The sequence below is a fragment of the Eschscholzia californica genome, unplaced genomic scaffold, assembly GCF_041429995.1.
Source record: "Eschscholzia californica isolate CP2 unplaced genomic scaffold, dmEscCali1.0.p SCAF_5, whole genome shotgun sequence".
NCBI classification, from domain to species: domain Eukaryota; kingdom Viridiplantae; phylum Streptophyta; class Magnoliopsida; order Ranunculales; family Papaveraceae; genus Eschscholzia; species Eschscholzia californica.
In genome coordinates, this window is record NW_028238472.1 from 37,678,660 (window position 1) to 37,699,224 (window position 20,565).

At 35.5% G+C, this 20,565-nt stretch overlaps 2 protein-coding genes across 3 annotated transcripts; both read left to right on the top strand.

The window, feature by feature from the left end:
• Positions 1 to 954: 954 nt before the first annotated feature.
• On the top strand, positions 955 to 4,421 carry LOC147538990 (ABC transporter G family member 9-like). 2 transcript variants are annotated; one of them, XM_086641454.1, is made up of 4 exons: positions 955 to 1,132; positions 1,267 to 2,089; positions 2,574 to 2,872; positions 3,602 to 4,421. In XM_086641454.1, exons 1-4 carry the CDS (start codon positions 1,016 to 1,018, stop codon positions 4,253 to 4,255), a joined length of 1,893 nt encoding a protein of 630 aa, XP_086497580.1. In that variant the 5' UTR covers positions 955 to 1,015; the 3' UTR covers positions 4,256 to 4,421. The 2 variants fall into 2 exon arrangements, with proteins under 2 accessions (XP_086497580.1, XP_086497581.1); XM_086641455.1 differs by having other exon boundaries at positions 1,026 to 1,132; positions 1,262 to 2,089.
• Positions 4,422 to 16,202: 11,781 nt separating this feature from the next.
• On the top strand, positions 16,203 to 17,515 carry LOC147538991 (PKS-NRPS hybrid synthetase cheA-like). Its single transcript, XM_086643050.1, has 3 exons — positions 16,203 to 16,289; positions 16,596 to 16,979; positions 17,069 to 17,515. The coding sequence occupies exons 1-3, from the start codon at positions 16,203 to 16,205 to the stop codon at positions 17,513 to 17,515; spliced, it is 918 nt and encodes a 305-aa protein (XP_086499176.1).
• Positions 17,516 to 20,565: the final 3,050 nt, after the last annotated feature.

Consider the following 20,565-nt stretch of genomic DNA (forward strand, 5'->3'; position numbering starts at 1 on the left):
TAAGGTCTCTTAGGGACTTGAATAAGGTGTGGAATTTCTCTAAGAGCTTTCTTACTCTACCACATCAAGTGGAGAAGAGAAAGTGAGCTAATTCCCAAAAGCTATCCACTAGTCAATTAAAGAAGATGAAGTTCTTCTTATTATCAAACCACCATTGTCGTTCTAGCTAACAAACAAGGTGGGAGATTAAGTAGACCATTTGGTGTCCCAAGTATAGGAGCTACAATTGAAGCTCTTGGTCTTCTTCAAAGCGATTGGAAAGGTTCGAGGGAAAACTAGCGATTAAGGTAAATCTCTAACTCTTAGTTGATTATTAGCTTATGCATGATGATCTTGGGAATATAGTGTTTGACATTACATGTCAAAGTTATCTGCATACAACACTAGTAAGTGACTCCATAACCCTACAACCTTCTGTTGCCATGCGTGGGTGAGTGGCGTTTCGCAACTGGAGAGATCAACGAGCTCTGTCGGGTCTCATTAATTTCCTCTGACTTGGTCAGTCTTGAGCCGCGCTTTGACACCTAGTCATTATTGCTAGGTGCATTACCGAGGCTACTTTTCCCTTTCTTTGCTTTATTGTTCTCTTTATCTGTTGAGAGAACTTCTTAGTCTTCTTCTTCTGCTATAAATAGCCTCATTTGGCCTTTTAGTTTCCTTCAGCACTTTTTTTTTCTCTAATATTCTTCTTTATTCTTCATACACCTTCACATATTAAGGTCTTGGAATGAGAAGTAAATAATGAGATAGCTATAAATTCAGTTTTGGACTTATAATCTTTTAAAGAAAAATCTACATGAGTCACAAATTCCCATCAAAATAATAGTAGTTAGATCAAACTTATGCCAACCTCATAGAGAAGAATTCAAGTAAGGGTGCCTTCATGTAAAATGTATGAATATTAAAATTATAGGAAGACTTGAATTAATTATCAGAGTCTTGTTTAATTAGAATAATAAAAAGTCAAACATTATGAACTTCAAATTAGTAGATCTACAAAGCTAGTTAGCTTAGTATGGAAAGTCATGAAATGGCAGATCAAGAGGATGAACAAACTCACTCTATTCATCAACAAGAACCTCTTGCTGCCAACTTTGTCATCAAGAAGCCCAAACATTCTGTTTCTTTAAAGGTATTAATTCTTAGCTCTTCATATCCATCTTTTCTCTCTCTCTCTCTCTCTCTCTCTCTCTCTCTCTCTCTCTCTCTCTCTCTTGTGTACACAAAGAGTATGAATTTATATCTCTTGATCTGATTTAAGTGCAGTTTGACAATGTTGTTTACAAGACCAAAACAAAGAAACCCAAGTCTTTTTTTAGCCGAAAAACCTCACCGAAAAAGAAAGAAGAAGACGATAACGAGAGACTAATATTGAAAGGGATCAAAGGTGAAGTACTACCAGCTGAGATGTTAGTCATTTTAGGTCCCTCAGGCAGTGGCAAAACTACTTTACTAACTGCATTAGGAGGCCGAAAATTTTCCAATGGACAGCTAAGTGGAACCATTACATATAACGGGGAGCCTTTCTCTCATTCCATGAACCGAAATATCGGCTTTGTTTCTCAAGATGATAACTTCCATGTTCATCTTACTGTAACCGAAACCTTACTTTTTACCGCGCTTCTTCGATTACCCAAAACACTTAAACATCAAGAGAAGATTTTGAAGGTTGAAGAAGTGATAAGTAAACTTGGTTTAACTAGTTGTAAGGACACTATAATGGGAGGACTATTTCTTAGAGGTGTTTCAGGAGGAGAAAGAAAGAGAGTAAGTATTGGACAAGAATTGTTAATGAATCCCAATCTATTGTTTCTCGACGAACCCACGTCTGGTTTAGACTCTACTTCGGCTCAACAAATTGTGTCTATGTTATGGGAGCTAGCTACAGAAGGGGCAAAAACGATATTGATGTCGATTCATCAACCTTCGGGTAGACTCTTTTACATGTTTCATAAGGTTTTATTATTGTCTGATGGCTATCCTTTGTACTTTGGCAAAGGAGAAGAAACTATGGATTACTTCTCTAGAATAGGCTTTGCTCCAACTTTTGCCATGAATCCTGCAGATTTCCTTTTGGATCTTGCCAATGGTAAGCATTTCTTCTTAATCAAATTTCAAATGCACAAAATGTTGCTACTGTATTTTGTTGACTTGAACTATTAGTACATTTTAAAAGCACCTCCAGGTATCGTGTTTTAGTTTGAATAGGATTTTGAATTCGATTAATTCGGTCTAATAGCTAAATGTGTCGAGCCTAGTTTTGAGTGTTTTGAGTGTTTCTCGGTAGCCCACCCGTGTCGAAGTTAATTGTTTTTGACTTGCTACCTTGATGAGTCTTCTGGAGTAACAAGTGTTTATGAGCCCACTAACCAACCTAGTATAGAGTCGGCGTGTAGCAAGAAATGATCACCTATCTAAAATAAAATCCTTTCTTTATGTTATAATCGGCATTCTTCTATAAATAACTCTTAAAATCGAGATCAACCGAAATTAAATTAGCCAAAACTACTTCTATTTTGTTGATCAAGCATATTAGACTAGTACTAACTTTTTATAAACTTTGTGTGTTCTAGGTGTTTATTTGGATAATCTAGATGTAGAAAGCAAAGAGGCCTTAAAGCAATCTCTTGTCATGGCTTACAAGAGCAACATTTTTGTCAACGAGGAGATTAAAGTAGAAACTGAGAATGGTCAAATATTTGGTCAATGGAGGACAACTTGGAGTCAACAATTTTTGGTATTGCTAAGAAGGGACCTCAGAGAAAGGAGGCACCAAGCCTTTTCACGCCTGAAGATTGCTCAAAGTTTGTTCATTTCATTTCTCTGTGGACTGCTGTGGTGGCGATCAAGTGTTTCTCACTTAGAAGATCAGGTATTTATAAGAATATCGGCTCCCAAAAGCATCTCATTTCGACTAAAACATTGTTATAACAACTATATTTTCCACTAATAAGGATCATTATAACAATAAGAATCGTGTAGAATTACTCACTATTTACTAAACATGGCTATAAATTGTAAATTGTTTTACTCGAGCCACAACCATATGTGATAATTAACTAAATCGTTCGTTTTCAAGTACCCGTTTTCAAAATTGTTGTTGTTGGGATAATCCCACATTGATTGTGGAAGGGCATTGAGGTGAGTTCACAGGTGTGGGAGAAGTCTTACCTCTTGAACTAGCTTTTGAGGTGAGAGGCCCAAAACCACCCAACAACTGGTATCAGAGTCCGGTTATAACAAGTTTTTACCCAATAAATATTGAAGTTAAGAACCAATGCGTGAGGGGCACATTATTGGAATAATCCCACATTGGTTGTGGAAGGGGCATGGGGTGGGTGATTTCATAAGTACGAGAGAAGCCTTACCTCTTGAGCTGACCACCCAATAGTTATAACCATTTTTTTTTCATTTGAGTCAGAAACTGTTATAACTAATGTTTTTCCCCTTACAATGTTAGCAACCACAAAAGGTTACTCCATTTTCATTTAATAAGTATTATCCATTCAAACGAATAAAACTAATTTAGACAATCTGGTTTTCTCCAATTTCGTTTTCGAGGTATTTCTCTCACTAACATTTTTACCGTCGACAAATGCAGATTGGGCTATTATTTTTCTCATGCTTATATTGGAGCTTAATCCCATTATTCGACGCAATCTTCACCTTCCCTTTAGAAAAAAAGATGCTTATTAAGGAACGATCATCGAGCATGTACAGGCTATCTTCATACTTCATTGCTAGAACAATTGGAGATCTTCCCATGGAACTAGCCCTACCCACAATATATGTCATCATAATCTACTGGATGGGAGGATTAAAACCCACACCTACAAACTTCTTCAAAACATTAGTAGTTATCTTAAACACATCACTAGTTTCTCAAAGCACTGGACTTGCTATAGGTGCGGTTCTTATGAAGCTTAGATCCGGCACAATTACTGCGGCAATTTTATCAGAAACATTGCTTCTGGTTAGTGGGTTTTATGTTGAACATATCCCAAGTTTCATTTCATGGATGAAGTTTCTCTCTGGTAGTTATTATAGTTATAAGCTCTTGTTATGGTCACAGTATAAAAGTGATGATACTTATCCTTGTGGGCTAAATGGTACTTGTAAGGTGGGAGATTACCATGATATAAAAAGGATAGGACTTGGAGATGAAGCAATGTCATTTGTTGCTTTAGGTTTAATGTTTGTAGGTTATAGAATTATTGCTTATGTTGCCCTAATGAGAATTGGGGTCACAAGGTAAAACTATGATCATTTTAGTTTTTTTTTTTTTTTTTTTTGTTGAAACAGATAATTGTAGTTGATTATGATTTTTCTTCCATATTAAATTATATGTATCTTATTGAATTAAGTTTGTTACTGAACTTGTTTTTGGCTCTCAAGTCCATAAACTTATGAATTCTTGTTTCTGTGTTGGTATATAAGTAATGTTATACAGTTGAATAACAAGCCTTCAATTATTGATTCATATTTATAGATAATTTGGGTGTTTGCGAGTCCGTGATTATTGAATAAACCAAGATTTTACAATGACTGCAATCTAAGTGAGATGCCAAATCGAAAGCATGAATATTTATTTGAACAATATATGGTTCTCCACTTGTGTTGCTCAAGAACTCAAAATCAAATCTATGGTGTTTTAGTCCATCTGATGACATCTGTGTTAAAATAATTAAAAACCCAAGCATCAATTTCTGAAAAAAAAAATACCAGAACTTTAATGTAGATCAAGAACTGAGTAATCAGTACTAGTTTGATAGAGAAAAAGATTTTAACTTTCATACTTAAAAAGCACGAAAAGTTCCAACTGAATCTCCTTTCAGTAGCTTAATTTGAACGGTTGCTTCCCCAAGCATATATTCAGTCTTTGATGGAAATCCAGGTCCTAAAAACATCGGCAAGAAAACAGAGTATTAGTAAGTAAACATAAAAGATCAGGTATCATTATAGGCTCATCATCATCTAAAATCATTACTAGTACTAATCCACCTTCTTTGAGAGTTGATCATCAACCTGATGACGATAATCAGATTCCTTTACTATCTACAGATTCCGAAATTGATTCAATTTTGGGAGTACTAGAAGATTGTGTACCTGATGATGAACCTTATTTGCTATTGTCTAATGAGAGAGGTGGTCTAATTTGATCAGGAGATGGTGATACAAAACATCAGAAAAAGGCAAAAATTGGACCAAGCTGCTCAATTGCAAACTCAGGTGTTATTCATATCTTTCTCTCTCCCTAAAAGATTAATTAATTGGTGTTTTAGTAGGACGTGGGTTTGCCATAATTGCATTTTGAAATCAAATGATGACATTTACACTCAGATTTGAATCTTTTTTTTTTTTGTGTTCTTTCTGGTTCGAAAGATTATCATTTGAATTGTTTTTTTTAATGTTGGCAGAGATAATTAAAATCAATTAGATTGGCATGAGTAATTGTGGGTTACCTACTTAGGTTGGGTTAGGTTAAGTAGAGGGTAAATTTGTATTTTTCTCTCTTGAAATGTTATATTTAACTTTTTTTTTTTTTAGAAAAGAGTCCAAAATGCAACACTAAAAAAAGGAGTCCAAACAGCACGTCAATTATATGAAAGGGGATCCAAACAGCAAATTTTCCCTACATATATTATTGTTTTCCCTACTATCAGAGGTAACGAAAGCTCCTTCCTTATGGTCAGTGTTGGTTCGTAGGTACGTGCTCTAATCCGATGAACTATAGGCCCGCCCTGTCTTTATACTAAATGTGCTCCCGAGAGTATCTTAAAAAAAAACTTTCTTCTTCTCCGCCATTTGGGCTTAAGAAGATATGAAAGCTTTTGTTTCTCTGTCATCTATAAGAAATGTAATAAACGTGCCTTCCGAGGTGTAAAGTGGGAGAGAAGGGATGTCATAATTGGAGTTCTGGCTACGACGATTTTTTCATTTTTTTTCGAATTAAATAAGTAATAAGAATAAGAGGTGTTAAGATTTTTATCATCCTAGTGTCCAACTATTTCTCTGCTGAACTTCCCCTACACTATCATAATTGGGGTTGTGAATATGACACCTTTTTATATTTTATCCTGATTGAATAAGTAATGAGAATGAGAGATGTTGCTTTTTACCAATTTAGTGTCGAGTTGATTTTCTTCCGAAGCTCCCCTACAATATTAGAGAATTCAATTGAGCTTACTTTCGAGTTATTTAACTCCTTCGTTTTTGTCCCAACTACAGATATCGCTGATCCGGAGTGTCATAGTTACTTCGTCAGCTAACTTTATGTAAATTTAATTGCGGCTAGAATTTTTTACACATTTGGATGAAGCAACGGATTCGTCCATACCATCGATAATGTTTATAAGACCACGACTGATCCTGAAAGAGAATGAATGAAAAAAATAACATGTATCAATGAAAATCTCTAAGAACATTTAGCCCTTACCATATCAGTACAAAATATTATTTGAATTCTAGGCATATGGAAAAAAAAATGCACTGGATGATTGAGTGAATAAATGGAAAAAGATGTGCTTTTTTTATACTAATAGATAAAGATATGTGGCTCCAATTATAAGGAAGTAAAAGGCTACGAGCTTATTGCGTAGCTTATTTTACATGTACCCTTGTTATCATAACTTTGATACTATATATGTACTTAGAGCAACTCAGGATCGTTCTCTTGCTTGTTTTGTGATTGCAAACATAAACCATATGCACTTTATCACTTAATTTGAACTTCAATGTTAATGACATGTGATTTTAGTTTATCTTTCTTTTTATTAAAATTAGTTTTGGGTCACTAGATTCTTCCCGGTGATAGTATTATTTCAGAATCCGAATCATATGTGATTTTTTGTTGTGTTTGTCTTGATTCCTAAACCATGATGAGAGTACTAGCATGGGGTTATACACGAGACTTGTCTCAACAAGACTCAGATTAAGTTTCTTCCACAAACAAGCATGGCAAACCGTGTCACATAGTATGGAGTGCCACATTATACCATGGATTAGTTGTAGATTACCAGATCTACTAGAATGAGATGAATTTGAAATATTAAAGTTCTCGAAGTTATTCGACTTGGACGATCTGGCAACTAGAATCAATCGACAAAACTAAGACCAAATTGAAGGTGATCAGGACTGTATTCTTCTTTGGGTTTTTTGGGCTTACCCCCTCGTCAGTAATTGGTAATTGAGTTTACCCCCATCAATAATGGATAATTGAGCTTACCCCCTTGGACTTACTATTAGTGACAAAAACACAAAGGCTATGTTTGGCGTACATGAAATAATTGTCACTACCAAGAACATCTGTTCTTCAATATGATTTATATTAGGGATTCTACCTCATTTTATTGTTTGATTTGGTCAAGAATATGATTAGTAAAGATTGATTTTGTTTATATATTATTTACTTTCTGATTTTATTATCACATACCAAACTTATCCTTACTAGTTTTGACAAAAAATCTAAATTCAAGGGGGTAAGCTCAATTACCAATTACTGAAGGGGGTAAACTCAATTACCAATTAATTGTGAGGGGGTAAACTCAAAAAACCCTTGTTCTTTTCTATTTGGAGAAACTTCCCTTTTTTTTCTTTTGAAAGGTTACTGTTGTCCCAATAGAACTTTCAAACTAAAAGTTGAAGCAAGACCCTTAGATCATGTTTGGCCGTGGTAGAAAATAGAATTAGTAGAGATTAGATTATTCATAAATTATTTAACTGTCATGTCTAGCAAAGAGAATTTGACCTACCCACGTTTTCGTTTGGCATTATTTGTTATTATTCTTATTCACGAAACAAAATCACAAAATGTAGTGTAAGGTGTTTGATGTTTTAGTACTTATAAGAGCTACTACTTACTAAGCGATATTCACTTTACAAGTGATATTAATTATAAGTGTTATGACGTTTGATTTCTATCACTTCTATCTACAAGATTTTTGTGCCGATTTTGATTCTAAATGTTATAAAAATAAGTTATTATCTATTTTGACCTTGAAATATTTAAATACTAGCATTTTAATTCATTAAGCTCATGATTTTAGTTACAAAATAATTAAGATATATGAATATTTTGTGTCGAAACATAAGTCGCAAATAATTAAAAGTTATTACGTAGAAAGTGATCACGTTGAGTCATAAAGTTTGGGTGGTTTCGTGATTAATGAAGGAGGAGAGATGAAAAAGTCTAGGTGGAAGACCTCGGTGAAAAATGAGTGATGAAGGGGACGAGTCTTGGGTAAAGTCATAAACTTTTTTTGTATCTATCCGTCATTTGTGGTTTTGCTTTTAGTTATAATTATATTCATCAATATTATATTAGGAGAAGGTTCTTTTTTAACACTCACTGTCACCACTTAGAAGTGATTTTCACTTATTAAATGAAAAAACCACGACTTTAAATTGTCGATCCTTAGTTAATAAATCACTTAAAATCATAAACCCTCTTAGTAATGGCATTCCATTCCATAACCTTAAGAGAAAGTCAGTGGTAATACCGTGACATCTAGATTGACTTGTCTTTCATATGTTTTATAGAAAGTTGTTATGAAGATCTTATCGAGGCAAGTGTTAACCAAATCACATGTCTATAACAATTATAGATTTATTTTTAGTTTCATTACATCGATATTTAAGAACAGATACAACCGCCGAAAATATAGATAGGCTTAGGAGAGAAAATGAAATGAAGGGTTAAAATTTTTTCGGGATCTTATACATAAATCGAATTGACCTTCTTATGGTGGAAATTGTTTGTGAATAGAGACACGCCTAATACCCCACCCCACGGAGATTTACAGCACTTTAGACCCATAAGCTAAGCAATTTTCGAGCCTCTAAAGGCACTCGACAAAATTCCTATTCATGCATGGTGCTTGTTGGTGCCAGTACGGCCTGTGTCAGGCACCCAGACGACCGATGCCCACTTTGACTTTTTCTTTTCTTTTTTTTCTTCTTTCTGTGTTCCTGTTCTTCTTCCTGTGATCTTCTTCTTCCTTTCTTTTTCTTTTTTTCTTCCTTTTTATGTCTTCTTCTTCTTCTTCTTCTTCTTCTTCTTCTCCTTCTTATCATCACCATTTAAAGAAACCACCATGAAATCCTAAAGCATCACGCCACCACGAAACCCTACAACATCAAACCAAGTATGACAATCAAATTTCAACATCATCTTCTTCTTCTCGTTCGTATCATCACCATATTCTTCTTCTTTTTCATGTCTTCTTCTCCTTCGTATCATCACCACCATCATCACTTAAAGGAACCCTTTTATGTTTCTTTTGTAGTTTGTTCTCCATCAATAAATAGTTTCTAGGGTTGGTTTCCTTATGAGATTGGGGTTATAGGGATTGTTTTCTGGACTCAATCGATTCTTTTAATTTGTTATAGGATTCGAAAAATTTAGTAACAGATTGATGGGGTGAGAGAGGAAGAAATGAAGAGAGATTTGGGATTTCTATGGTTCAACAGGAATTAAAACAACAACATTTGGCTGTTTGAAGCTTCTTGAATCTTTGGATCTATCAAGTAGCAAGTCTAAACAGAAGGACTCAAAGACTTGTTCGGCAGTGATGGTGGTGGTTGGCCTTGCGATTTACACTCATCGGCGGCGGTGGTTCTCTCGGTTGGAGCAATTTTAGTATTAATTCTATATTTTTTGTCGAGCTTTAGGGACTTTTCATTCTCGATCTTCAGGATCTTTTGTCGACCTTTAGGGTCTTTTGTGTTGAGTTTGTGTCTGGTCAATTTCTTTCCCTTCATAAGGCACTTTACATTCGAAGTTCAATGAACTTATTGTATGTAACTCTCATGTAGTTCTCAAAGAAATAAAAATATCATCCATGTAACTTGTGATTGAATCACTTCTAAATGAAATATGGTTTTGCTTGGTTTCAAAAAAAAAAAAACACCACCATGAAACCCTAAACATCAAACCCAGTGTGACACAATCAAATTTCACCATCACCTTCTTCTTCTTCTTCTCCTTCCTATCATCACCATCTTCTTCTTCTTCTTTTCGTGAAGATCTGAAATAAAAAGCTTCAAAACAAGTAATTTTAAAACATCAAACCCTAAAAGACACGTTATATCCAGATTTAACATAGAACAATCAAATTAGATGTAGTATTGAACAAACCAATTAGGTTAGAATTTGTCTTGAAGCAAAATTAGGGTTGAATATGATAACAATTCAAAACAAGCAAGATAGCAACTCGAACTGGCAAGTCCGAGCGCTTTCTTTGGGTCTCGGGCTGGTCCGAGTCAAATCTTTGCTTAGGTTTTCGGACGGGTCAATCCGTATACTTTATAATTGGGTGCGAACAGATGTCTATGGTCAAAAGCGATAGACCTTAGTCAATCTCCTATACCAAATGCTAACAACAATTTTTCGAGGGCCTTTAGCCGCTCTGCAATTGTATTTTTAAATTTCTCTTTCAAAGCCCTTAAACAATCAATTTACTTTATTAAATTGTTGTGCTACTTTTGTTTGGGAAGACTTTGTTTCCTATCTTTGGGATAGTTCTAATATCGTCCATAGATACTCTAGTTTGAAACTTGAATTGATGGATTTGAATTTCTTTCATACTCATTTAAGAATTTTAAGTTGTGGACCCCTAATAACAATTACATTTCATGGTAGGAAGCTTATGATTAGACCTTTGATTAAATATAGGGGTAAGCCTAAAGCCCAAACAAACAAGTATAATATTTTTTTAAAATAATCTTAACTATTCAATATCCAAGTATATGATATGATATTGAATTCCATTCTGAATTTGTAGTAGAAATATTTGATAATTGTATTACGATTTCATATCTGATGGATAGTGACTAACTTTGTATCTGATTACAATATTTGATATCACATATAAAGATGATAACTGAAATTAATTTAATTTTTTTTTTGTTGAAATAAATTAATTTAATTAGCAGGCCAATAATTGATGAGCAACATTAAACCCAAGTTTATTGATATCACATAAAAATCGGTCTAATACTCACTAAGACCAGTTTCAAATATAAGCCCAAGTCAAAACTTTCATCACGGGTTACAAATCAAGAACAAACACATCGCAAAATCAAATATAATTTAAACTTTTTGAAAAAATGCTCGGAAAATGTGTAATCCAAAATAGTTTTCATAAAGCGAAAGATAGAAAATTTTGACAGAGTCTCCTATGTAAATTGAACTCATCAAACCTGTCAAACAATCATACATGCTTTCATAAACTCCAACATATCAATAACATCAAATTCATAGTGATAGTGTGCATACTATTTACATGTGTACAATCACAAACAAGTGAGAGAACGATCTTAACTATTCTAGATGATACATATATAATATTAACGTTGTCATAAAATCGTAAGTTGAAAATATAATAGAAATTATATTCTTACATAATGTGAGCCATCGAAGTAAACTGTGTTACTCCGGGTCACCAACACCTGCAACTGAACAAAAACAAATAGGAATGAGATAACTCGAAGGTCATCTCAGTAGGATATCTAGACTTCCTACCCGCACCACACACATCAACAGTGTAATATATCAATAGTTTATAAGTGTTACATATATATAGAGATATTAATATTCACACCAAGCAAGACAATATAGCAAGATAATTCTCTAGCTTACCAAGATCACGACAAAATACGCCATTAGTCGGGGTCGCGAACTATTCGGCTAGGAAAAACAGTTCGACCTTTGTTAGTATGTAGGCAGGCGGAGCCTTATCGAACGTTTGACTACTGCAATGCACACATGGATTCACATAATACCCCAATAAGAGCTTCCGTAACTCTCCCTTCGTCATCATCGCCCATCGGGCTGGCTTGTGATCTCAATACGCACCGAATAATAAATCTCACCCAAACAATGATACGCTTAGAATATGTCATGACTTACCCAGACGACTATAAGAGCATCGTCGTGTAGCAGAGTCATATACTCACAGCGATACAATTATCTCGTCTAGAGGCACGTCCTATCTCCGGTCAGACCTGACACTTCCTCGCGAGGTAGTTCATTAACCATTCGAAGAATACCCAAACATATGCATGAACCTATAATAATATTGAATGATCTGATAGGCTCCCAAAGCTACAAGAATAGAGCCCTCCTAAAGGTCTCATGAACCCAAAGGAGAAGAGCGTTCTTGTGTCTCAAGGTAGGGTAAATCCTGTTTAAAGTCAAGCTTTTACAAGTTTTCACTTTCAGGGATTAAGTATTTTCTTATTAAGAAAACTTCGGTAAACACCTTCTTTTAGTTCGGTGAAAATATTGTAATTATCAATCACAACACAAATTCAAACCACACAAAATGGCTCAGCAGAATAAATAAACAAACATGGCATTGGGTGAATCCCTTAATCACTCTAAGGGTCGGAATACCCCAACTCCCATCCTCTCCGGGCCCCCTTCTGGGTAAACTGGAATGGTCGTTACCAAACGGTTGCGCACACACCGAGTGTAACCCTTGACATAATTTATGGCTAATTCATAACATAAAAATAAACAAGGAGACCAACCAATGCCCGTCGGAAAACAACCATATATTACACGAAACACAGATCAAGCGATTCCGCCTCCATGTTATACACGTAACCCAAGCGATTCTGCCACCACGTGTTTATAATTCACACAAAACGATCACACATCTCAAGCGATTCCGCCACCATGTGATTATTTTTCAGAAAAATCAATTTATTTTGAAAAGAGAAACATCCATAACATAGATCACACCACATACATTCATATCATACTATGTCATATCATACTTTGAGCTAGAGAACGATAAAAAGAAGAAAATAGCTAAATATATATATATATATATATATAATGGTGAAAAGGGGAATACCCTTGCTCCAAGTAAGATTCATAGGATCCTACCTCTTCTTGCGCCTCCAATGGTGCTCCTGACTAAGCTCCACTTCTCCTTAAGCTCCCTATTGCAATACTGTAGTCCTACTAAAATATAAAAAGGAAAAACGGTCATTTGACAGTAACATAACTGTCAAGAGTCCTCTTACAAAGCAAGAATGCATAAAATGAATGAAACTATACTAGGAATGTCATATTGGCACTATGCAGTTCGCTGATACATTCCACCGAATACTTGAAATGCGTACAAACCAACCAAACAACTTCCCATAAACTCTATTTTACATTTTCGAGTACCCATAAGCTGTCAAATCATATAACAACCCCAGTAATATGACTCTATACCTCAAACTGTCCATTCATGTGAAATATGATAAAGTTCAGGTAACTATCTCTATTCCAATTCATTAAAAAACTGATCCAAATATGAATTTTGAGTCGTAAAATAATTCGACAGCAACCCGTCTATATATGGACACCCCATAATAGTCAATCATATTTTAACATGATCATGAACATCAATCATTCGAATAAACTAAAGAATAACCACTTCAAATTATGAACCAAAAAAAATTAGACTCAAATATACAGTTATCGAAATAAATATTATAAACCTACCAAATTCGGACGAAATAGAAAATTTTAAACATCTAGATATGTAGAACGAATCAAATAAGATTACTTGGAAGAAGTTTGATTGAATTCGGATTAAAACTCGCGAAGAAATCGACAAATGAAAATTCAAAACATTCCACGGCGAAAAATCGAATTTCATTGTCACGACTACTCTGTCGGATTTCAAAATGGATTTTAAATGGTGGGGGCTTTGGGGAATGAAGAAAAATATCTAGGGAATAAAGACTTAGTCAATCACAATTGACTTAGGAGAAACAATTCTATTTTAGTCCCAAAATTTACCAAGTTATATCATGGCCCTTAATCTTCATCTTCATCCTCCAGACTCATCAAAATAATCTCTCAAATCAAAAAGGGGTTTCTTTCTTCTTCTTCTTTCTGTTATTAAAAATTCTATTTCCAACCGAAGTAATTGAAAAAAAGATGGGTATTGAAGATCTCCATTTAATTCTACTCTCAAACTCGAAAAATTCAACACCCATGCCCAAACAAAAATTGAGGCTCTGGTTCAGAAAGTAGGTGAAGAAAACAAAAAAATAAGGGGAAATGAAACCCTAGAAAAGCAAAAGAAACAAAAACGACTGGGACTCTAAAGGGAGTTGTGAATCTAAAGAGATAACAAATACTACTTGAAGCTTAAACGTCCAGAAACAATCAAAGTGGTCCCAAAAAAAATTGATCAAAAACAAAGTACAAAGTTCTCACTTTTTGTTGGATTTCTACCAAATCAAGGTCTGTTTCACCGTTTGTTGAATTTCTACCAAATGTTCCAAGAACTATAGATCTGAAACCCTAGCTGATGAACCAGAAGATTGATAAAAAATAAAGAAGAAGCCTTTCATCATCGTCACTCAAGATATGGATCTCAATCAAGTAATCTATCTTTTATTCATCTTCTTGTTTATCAGATCACGATTTTGGATTGTTAATCTTTACTTGTTGACATTTGTGTAGTTAGGTCATATTTTGTTAGTTTGAGAAGATTTTGATGTAATTAGGTCATATCTGGTTGTCAATTCACTTTTATATGTTCATGAATTTCGATCATCAGTGATCTAACATGTGATTGTCGCTTGAATGTGATGAAATTGAAGTTTGTCGCTTGAGGTGAAGATGAATAATAGGGGCCAAAAGACAACTGATTAAATTTTAGGGGCTAACACTAAATATATCCCTAAGACTTTATTCCTCACACACTTTTCTTTATTCCCCAAAGTGGCGGCCTTTTAAATCTTATAAGGCACTTCGTCGAAGGAGTCGTGGGCACTCATGCACTCATTTGGTTTTGTATTTTGGCAAGTGGCAGCATATAAAGTATCCATCTGATTAAATCTCTTTTCAGTCCCTAACTTTTATGTACCTTATAAATAAGTCCCATCACCTTTATAACTTACGAATTCAACCTTCATTAATTCTCTTATGAATCCCAGTGTAACATCTATCCTTTTATTTTTCATCCCACGACCAACCATGAATACACTATATCGTCCATACTAATTCGATAACGACGAAAATTGTCGAATACAAAATGATAGGCAAATCATGTCTGAACTTTCCACGTGACTAATCAAAATTTCTAATTTCTAGAGAACTATCCGATGAGTTTTATTTATCAACCAAAATAAGTTATTGGAAACCAAATCCTGAAAATGGCTAGCTTTGTTCGGCGATCTAACTTATCCGATTCTCCGAGTCGAAGGTTTGCACGCTACAATCTCTTCAACATAATTATTTTGATTATCAGGTTCAATATACATAATATGCAGTACATAACATTGGTTCTGAAAGACATTGGCGATTGATTTCATGGATTTCGATCCGTTTCTTTCTACTTCTAAGTTGTCGGCAAACCTTTATACCAATCTGCTTGCCCCCATCAGTTATTTTAAATAAAGTTACTAACCCTTTCGTATTGTCTGCGAGTCTTGTAAATCCAAAAAACAAACCAAGTTGTAGCAAAAATATGCATTACCTGTTATTATCTATTTGTAATTTTTTTTTTTGTTGAACTTATCTATTTGTAATTGGCATATAAGAATCATGCTCCATATGTACAAGCAAAACTATTAAGAGTATCTATCTGTCCATATACATTCATGTCCACCATGTCTTGTGTCTAATAGCAACCAATGCATCATCCCAAAAATACTTGGAAATTAAATAACTGATTGGTTGTTAGGAAAATATCATATCAATCTTACTGGTAAAACTTTAAGAAATAAAGTAATCGGCAAAAATCTTACTATCAAATGATAGTGATGGCTTGGTGGACTAAAAAAATCAATTATCAAAGGGTGCTTCTAAAGGCACCTGGCCAAACAGCTGTTAGCATCCAAAAATATTGTTGACTCAAGTCAATGGTTTTTGACCCGAGGTCTCTATAAGCACCGGTTTTTAATGTGGGTGACGTTCACCTTCGTTTACTTCTTCCATCTTCTTCTTCCAACAAAAAAGGAATCCTAATCAATTCTTCTTCCAAAACAAAACCCTAGAAAAGAGTGCAACATTCTCCGGCGACGGCGACGGTGACGGCGATGGCGACGGAAACGTCTCCGACACCTACCGGCGACTATTCTTTTATTCGAAACAATCAATCCGGGTGATTTATTCATCATTAAACTGTGTTACATCTAATTTATAGCTTCTTTATATCATCTTTTGAAAAGAAATTAGGAAGTTAACCATGGAAGAAGAGAGTTCTAAAAATTTAACAACTACATCGATTCCAACTCTTTCACCTATTTCCGGGCAAGGAGAAGTTTCTCATGAGGTATACAACCATTCCCCGACCCTATTTTATATGTTTTTATACGTGTTGTGTGAGTTTTTGAAAAAACAAAAGTGAAACTTCGGTGACGTGGACGGACTGAACCAGTCCGGTACTTTTTAGTCCTTAACGGATCAGACTATCCGTTTATGAATGACATGTCACGGACTGGGCAGTCCGTGCTCTTGTAGATTTGGACGGACAGACTGATCCGTCCTTATCTAATAAATCCCAGACTCGTTTAGTCTGTTCCATCCTGAAGATATTTTTTCTTTAAGTGATTTTTATGTTTTTTTCACCTTTTGACAGATTCCGGACCTTAATATTGTTCCTATTGAAGAGGAGTACCATGCCGAAGAAGAATATCGACCTTCAAATGATGGGTATCAATTTATTAGTATTGATGTTGGTCAGTATTTTGTGACTGAAGATGTTTTTCAAACTAAAGAGGAGTTAATCGGTAGGGCTAAAGAAATTGAGAGAAAACATAAGTTTGTAGTATTGACCTCCAGGTCAGGTAATAGAAGAGGTGGACAGAAACCCCGGTTAGAATTATGTTGCGAAAGAAGTGGAGTATTTCGTTCACATGAGAAGAAGGATTTAGTTCCAAAATCCCATCAACCACCTATAAAGAAAAGGAAATCGAGCACCAAAAAATGTCAATGCCCGTTCAAGCTCAAAGGAATACCGGGGGTTAATGACACGTGGAAAGTGTCAGTTGTGTCTGGAATCCATAACCATGAGTTAGTTGAAAGTCTTCTAGGTCACGCATATGTGAATAGGTTGAAACCGATGAAAAAGCTGTTGTGAAACATCTACTAAAAATTGGTTCGAAGCCAGCTCAAATTCTTTCTCAAATTCATGAACAATTCAAGGATAACACATCAACGTTGAAAACCATTTACAATGCACGTGCGAACATACGTATGGAAAACCAAGAAGGAAGGAGTCCGATGCAACAACTCATTAAATTGTTGGTGGAACACCATTACGTCTACCATTTTTCAAAGAACGAAGACACTGATGAGGTAACAAATCTATTTTGGGCACATCCTGATTGTATTCGATTATTACAGAGTTTCCATACCGTGTTATTGCTCGATTGTACGTATAAAACCAACCGATTTAACAAACCATTGCTTGAGATTGTCGGGGTAACTTCTACGTTGAAATCCTTCACCGCGGCCTTTACATTTATGGATGGGGAGACAACTAATCAGTACACATGAGCCCTTAATCGTTTGCGGACGTTGTTTCCTCCCAACTCAATGCCAATCGTGTTTATTACCGATCGTGAACTTCCACTGATAAACGCCATTGGTGAAGTCTTTCCAAATGCTCAAAGGTTGCTATGTACTTTCCACATCGACAAGTGTGTGGTAGCCAAAGTCAAAGGTCATTTCAAACAAGAACAATTCAATGTGTTTATGATAATGTTTCGAGCTATCATGTATGCTGAGACTGAAAGTGGTTATAATGAGGCGGTGGAAACTTTTGTGAAGTTTTGGTCAAACACACATCATAAAGATGTTAGTTATGTTCAAGATACCTGGTTGGGATTGAAAGAGAGATTTGTGACTGCATGGACTAACGGGGTTATTCACATGGGAAATACTACAACAAATCGTGTGGAAGGTGCTCATTCCAAATTGAAAAGATATCTATGTAGCTCTGAAGGTAACTATGTTACGTGCTGGGAATTTATGCATATCATGACGGAAACCGAGACATGTGAAATTATAACATCTTTTGAGCACAGTCGTATTAAGGTGAAGGAAGGGCATCAAATCAAGTTTTTTAAAGAGCTACGTGGTTATGTCTCGCACGCGGCATTAGATCTTATGGTAGATGAGATCGACCGTGCAAATAGGATTGATATTAACGTTCAAAATTGCGGATGTGTTCTAAGGTATGTCTATGGTCTCCCTTGTGCTCATGAGATGGTATCTTTGATGAATCAAGATAAGGTATGTCCAAAGGACATCATTCACCCTTAGTGGACCAAGCTATCCATTAACCCGACTCCGCCGATTCATAATGATCTTGACGCATCACATGAGATGGAGCATCTTTATTTAATGTGGGATAAATCCAGTGATGCTGAGAGGACCGCAATACTTGAGAAGTTGAGGGAAATTTCTTTTCCGGTCATCACAAACTTGTGTGAGCCATTGCAACAAACAAAGACAAAAGGGGCTTCGAAACAAAGAAGAATGAGCAAAAAAGAAAAAGAAGCTGCAAAATCTACTAAAAGGAACCCATCTGCTTTCGAATATGCAAAGTGTGTTGATGAATGTGTTCCCTCCACTCAGACAGTAGGTAAAGTTAACAAAGTAACCAAAGCACCGAAAGCAACCATACCCAATTTTAAAAGATACAAAGGACAGATTCCGTCAGTTATGGATCCATTCTTGGATGACATTATAGATGTGTCAGGCGATGGTCATTGTGGGTTTCATGCCGTTGGTAAAGGACTTGGGTTTTCACTAGAAGATGGTTGAAAACAAGTTCGCGAAAACGTCATAAAAGAACTTGAGGATCAGTACACACTCTACAAAGAGATGTTTGGAATAAGAGAATACACTCAAACATTAAGTGCCGCGAACAACTTCAATTTTACATGTCCGGAAGATTGGTTCTACATTCACCCGTACACTAGTTGTGGCGAGTAGCTTCAATTGCATATTAGTTCATTTGTCTTACGGTTGTTCGACAACTTTCTTACCCTTACTTAGTGGTCCACCTTCTGAGGGTTATAAAATTGCATGCATTACATATAGTGGTGGTCATTTTATGAACGTTAAACTCAAAAAAGATTCTATACTCCCTCCCATTGTACCGCAATGGTCTAGGTATGCATCGCTAGAGGCAACAGGTTGGCTTGAACTTGTTAGAGATAGAATCGAGGATGGAAAGAAATTTTATTCTCATGATAATTCGAATGAGCCAAGTAGTAGTGTGATAAATTTAAGTGATGATTAAGGTGTACTGAAATACCGAGTTACAAACTTTTTGATTTAATATTTGAATAAATTTAGATGATTAATTGTCTTCGTTATTTAACTTTTTTTCTTTGGGTTTATAATCGAAGAGAAACAGAAAAACAAGAATTTCATACAGGTCACGGATCCTTGAATCTGTTTCTGTTCGCACAGAGACGGATCCAGAGATCCGTCAATCTCTAACAGGAACCCCTGTTAGAAAGAAACGGATCTATGGATCCGTTTCATATAACAATGACACGGATCCAGAGATCCGTTACTTTCTAACAGGGGTTACTGTTTTCCTGTTAGAAAGAAACGGATTTGTGGATCCGTTTCTTATAACAATGTCACGGATCCAGAGATCCGTCACTTTGTTGCAATGAACGGATCCATAGATCCGGGACCTGAGAAGGGAAGGCACGGATCCGATCCGTACGGGTTTTTTTTTTCCATACAATGGTACTTAAGGTGGCGTTTTCTAAACCTTCCGTTTGGTAGATCTTAGAGTCGTTACAGTTTGATAGATATTAAAACTTGTTAAAAAAACAAGAATAACGATGTTCTTACATCGATCAAAATGTAAGGTAGATATTAAAACTTGTTAAAACAAGAGTAACGATGTTCAAACATAGATCAAAATGTACGATACACATCGTTCACAAAAGAAGTTAAAAAAAAGTAACCGTTGTTCACAAAAGCAATTCAAAATAACGAGACTACCCTTAAGATTCTAAACCATAATATATGGGATAATATATTACTTCATTCCCTTTGTGATTTCCTCGATTTCTTCACCGTAGTTTTTCTAGACGATCTTCTTGGTTCGGGTTCTGGTTGAGGTTGATGAGGACATTCGGGAAGCGGCATTTCAGCCCTCGCATTAGTTAGGATTTCAAGCCCTAACGAAACGTCAGACGCTTGAATCGCTACAATGGCACGATCAATCCCATCTCTCTAAAAAAACAACAATGGATTAATAACAAATTATAGCTACAAATTCAAAAGTAAAAAAGCAAAAGAATGATAAATCGAATACTCACGTAGTACGATACCGAACCTATGTACTGTTCTGGTCTATTAGATTTGTACAAAGCTGGGTTTTGTACAAACGGGTGAGATACTCTCTTGAACCAATTGTTATACCAAAGTTTTTAGAATCTCCATCCTTCGACACCTTTTTTTGGTCGAATCGGTTCTTTAGGGATGACTTGAACCAACCCAAGTTGCCTTAACACCCTATCAGGGTGATAGGGCTCGGCAATATCGTTAACCGCGATGCAACCAGTGTAAAAAGA

Coding starts and splice junctions, on each gene's coding strand:
- LOC147538990 (XM_086641454.1), top strand. CDS start 1,016: ATGGAAAGTCATGAAATGGCAGATCAAGAGGATGAACAAACTCACTCT. Junction 2,090..2,573: donor CCTTTTGGATCTTGCCAATG/GTAAGCATTTCT, acceptor TGTGTGTTCTAG/GTGTTTATTTGGATAATCTA. Junction 2,873..3,601: donor TTTCTCACTTAGAAGATCAG/GTATTTATAAGA, acceptor CGACAAATGCAG/ATTGGGCTATTATTTTTCTC.
- LOC147538991 (XM_086643050.1), top strand. CDS start 16,203: ATGGAAGAAGAGAGTTCTAAAAATTTAACAACTACATCGATTCCAACT. Junction 16,290..16,595: donor AAGGAGAAGTTTCTCATGAG/GTATACAACCAT, acceptor ACCTTTTGACAG/ATTCCGGACCTTAATATTGT. Junction 16,980..17,068: donor AGCTCAAAGGAATACCGGGG/GTTAATGACACG, acceptor ATATGTGAATAG/GTTGAAACCGATGAAAAAGC.